Raw genomic sequence first — 1,915 nt, forward strand, 5'->3', positions numbered from 1 at the left:
CGTTCTCTCTCTCACGGATCGCGAGCTCCACCAAAGCCCCTCTCGCTCCTTTCGGCGTTTTGCCTCACGTACGCGATCGTGAGGCCTCACTACCCCACCTCACGCACGGAAGCCGCCGTCGCCGCAGTGCGACAGGCCATTATTGCCGGTGACTGTACCTAGAGCCATTAAGGCTGCTATTACATTAGGACATTTGATGCCCAATTTAGGAGGATCCAGCTGGAAAATACGTAAATTGTATGCTAATGCTGTTAGATCTATTGTTCTATACAGAGCTTCAATATGGGCAAAAGATCTTCACAAAAACAAAAAGTCAGTAGTATTACTTAGAAATTTCAAAAGGAGGATCGCTGTGAGAGTTGGTAGATTATATCGTACAACAGCCACAGACGCGGCATCTCTGCTGGCAAGTTAACCCCAATTCCAATTGAGGCCAAATCACTAGCAAGACGATATAAAATAAGAAAAAACTTGATTAGCAAAGGATTAGTTCCGGATGCAGCAACTATGGCTAAAATTAGGACTCAAGAACTGTGTTCTATGCGGGAGGAATGGAAGCATCAGTTGGAAGCATGTTCTGCTTCTGGAGGAGGGCACAGAATAGTCTCAGCTAACCTTCCATTCATGGAGGACTGGTTAGAATATCTGAACAATGAGGGACCACCAGATTTTTACACGTCGCAAATATTATTAGGTCATGGAGTGTTCGGGGAGTTCTTGCATAAGATTAATAAAGAAGAAACGCCCAGGTGCTGGAAGTGTAGGGCTGCAAGGCATACTGCAGACTACACTCTCCAGGATTGTGGAGCATTCATGCAGAATAGGCTGAATCTCAGGAACGAAATAGGAAATAACCTTAACCTGAATGAAATTATTCCAGCTATTATAAATAATGACAAAACACGAAGAATCTTCTACGCCTTCTGAAGATTTACAATAAAGACCAAGGAAGAATACAAAAAGATAAGACAAAACCAAAGAATTATTAGGACAGGAAGAGCTCCAAAAAAGAGGAGAACTCTAGCGCACTGGCGCAAAGACTAACCTCAGATAGAAACACACGTAAGGAAAACATTTTTACCACAGAGGACAAACATTATTTATAACAGAGGATAATCTGTACGCATGCAGGTTACTCAGAGTAAGAATAGCTCTTTTTAGAGCTGTAGAGAGAAACTTACCTTCCATTGATTGTCCGTTATGCGGATTTCCAATAGCTCCACTTGTGGTGAGGAATTCCGGGTGACTGACTGCCATGGACCGTAAGACGATGCGCTGTGGACCCTTGGGTAATAAGCCACAAGCAATTTGCATACTGGAGGAGACTTAAAAGTATATAAAAAGTTTCATATAAAAAGTTTCGATAGCTAATAGCTCAAGAGGGCAAATGTATTTAACGTAATAACTTGCACGCGGCATTGAATCGTATTTACGCGATCCGCATGTAGAATGTAATTTACACAGTGAGAAATGTCGTTTGGTTTTTAGTCGGTAGAGACAAGAGCCTGAGTCCGGCATCACCCTTCAAACCAAGGAAGGGTGTTCGTAAGTGAATTTTCCAGACGTTAAAAAAAAAAAAAAAAAGATTTACGCCACCTGCTGCTCTTCCCGGGCCGCTCGCCCGCCGCTGGTGCCTCCGTCCTCCGACCGTCCGCCGTTTCCGGTGCGTCGCTCCACGGCGTCACCCGATCTCTTCGTGTCCGGTCGGACTTTCGCCGGTGTGAAGTAAGCGCCCAACATTAAAATAAAAAAATTTTTTTTATTTTACTTAAAAGAGAATCGTTTGTACTCGTTTGTACCTCTTTTTAAATCGTTTGTACCTCAAGGGTTAAAAAGTTATGAAGGGGTGAAAAAATCATCAGCGCCCAACTATAAGATAATTTAAAATAGAAAACGCCATTCAAAAGAGAATCGT

The 1,915-nt window shown here is 43.0% G+C and overlaps 1 protein-coding gene across 1 annotated transcript; it reads left to right on the forward strand.

Moving 5' to 3' along the window:
- The first annotated feature begins 507 nt into the window (after nucleotides 1-507).
- Nucleotides 508-927, forward strand: LOC139104807 (uncharacterized). Its single transcript, XM_070660519.1, has one exon. The coding sequence runs from the start codon at nucleotides 508-510 to the stop codon at nucleotides 925-927; it is 420 nt and encodes a 139-aa protein (XP_070516620.1).
- Nucleotides 928-1,915: the final 988 nt, after the last annotated feature.

This window comes from Cardiocondyla obscurior, linkage group LG08 (assembly GCF_019399895.1).
Source record: "Cardiocondyla obscurior isolate alpha-2009 linkage group LG08, Cobs3.1, whole genome shotgun sequence".
Taxonomy (NCBI): domain Eukaryota; kingdom Metazoa; phylum Arthropoda; class Insecta; order Hymenoptera; family Formicidae; genus Cardiocondyla; species Cardiocondyla obscurior.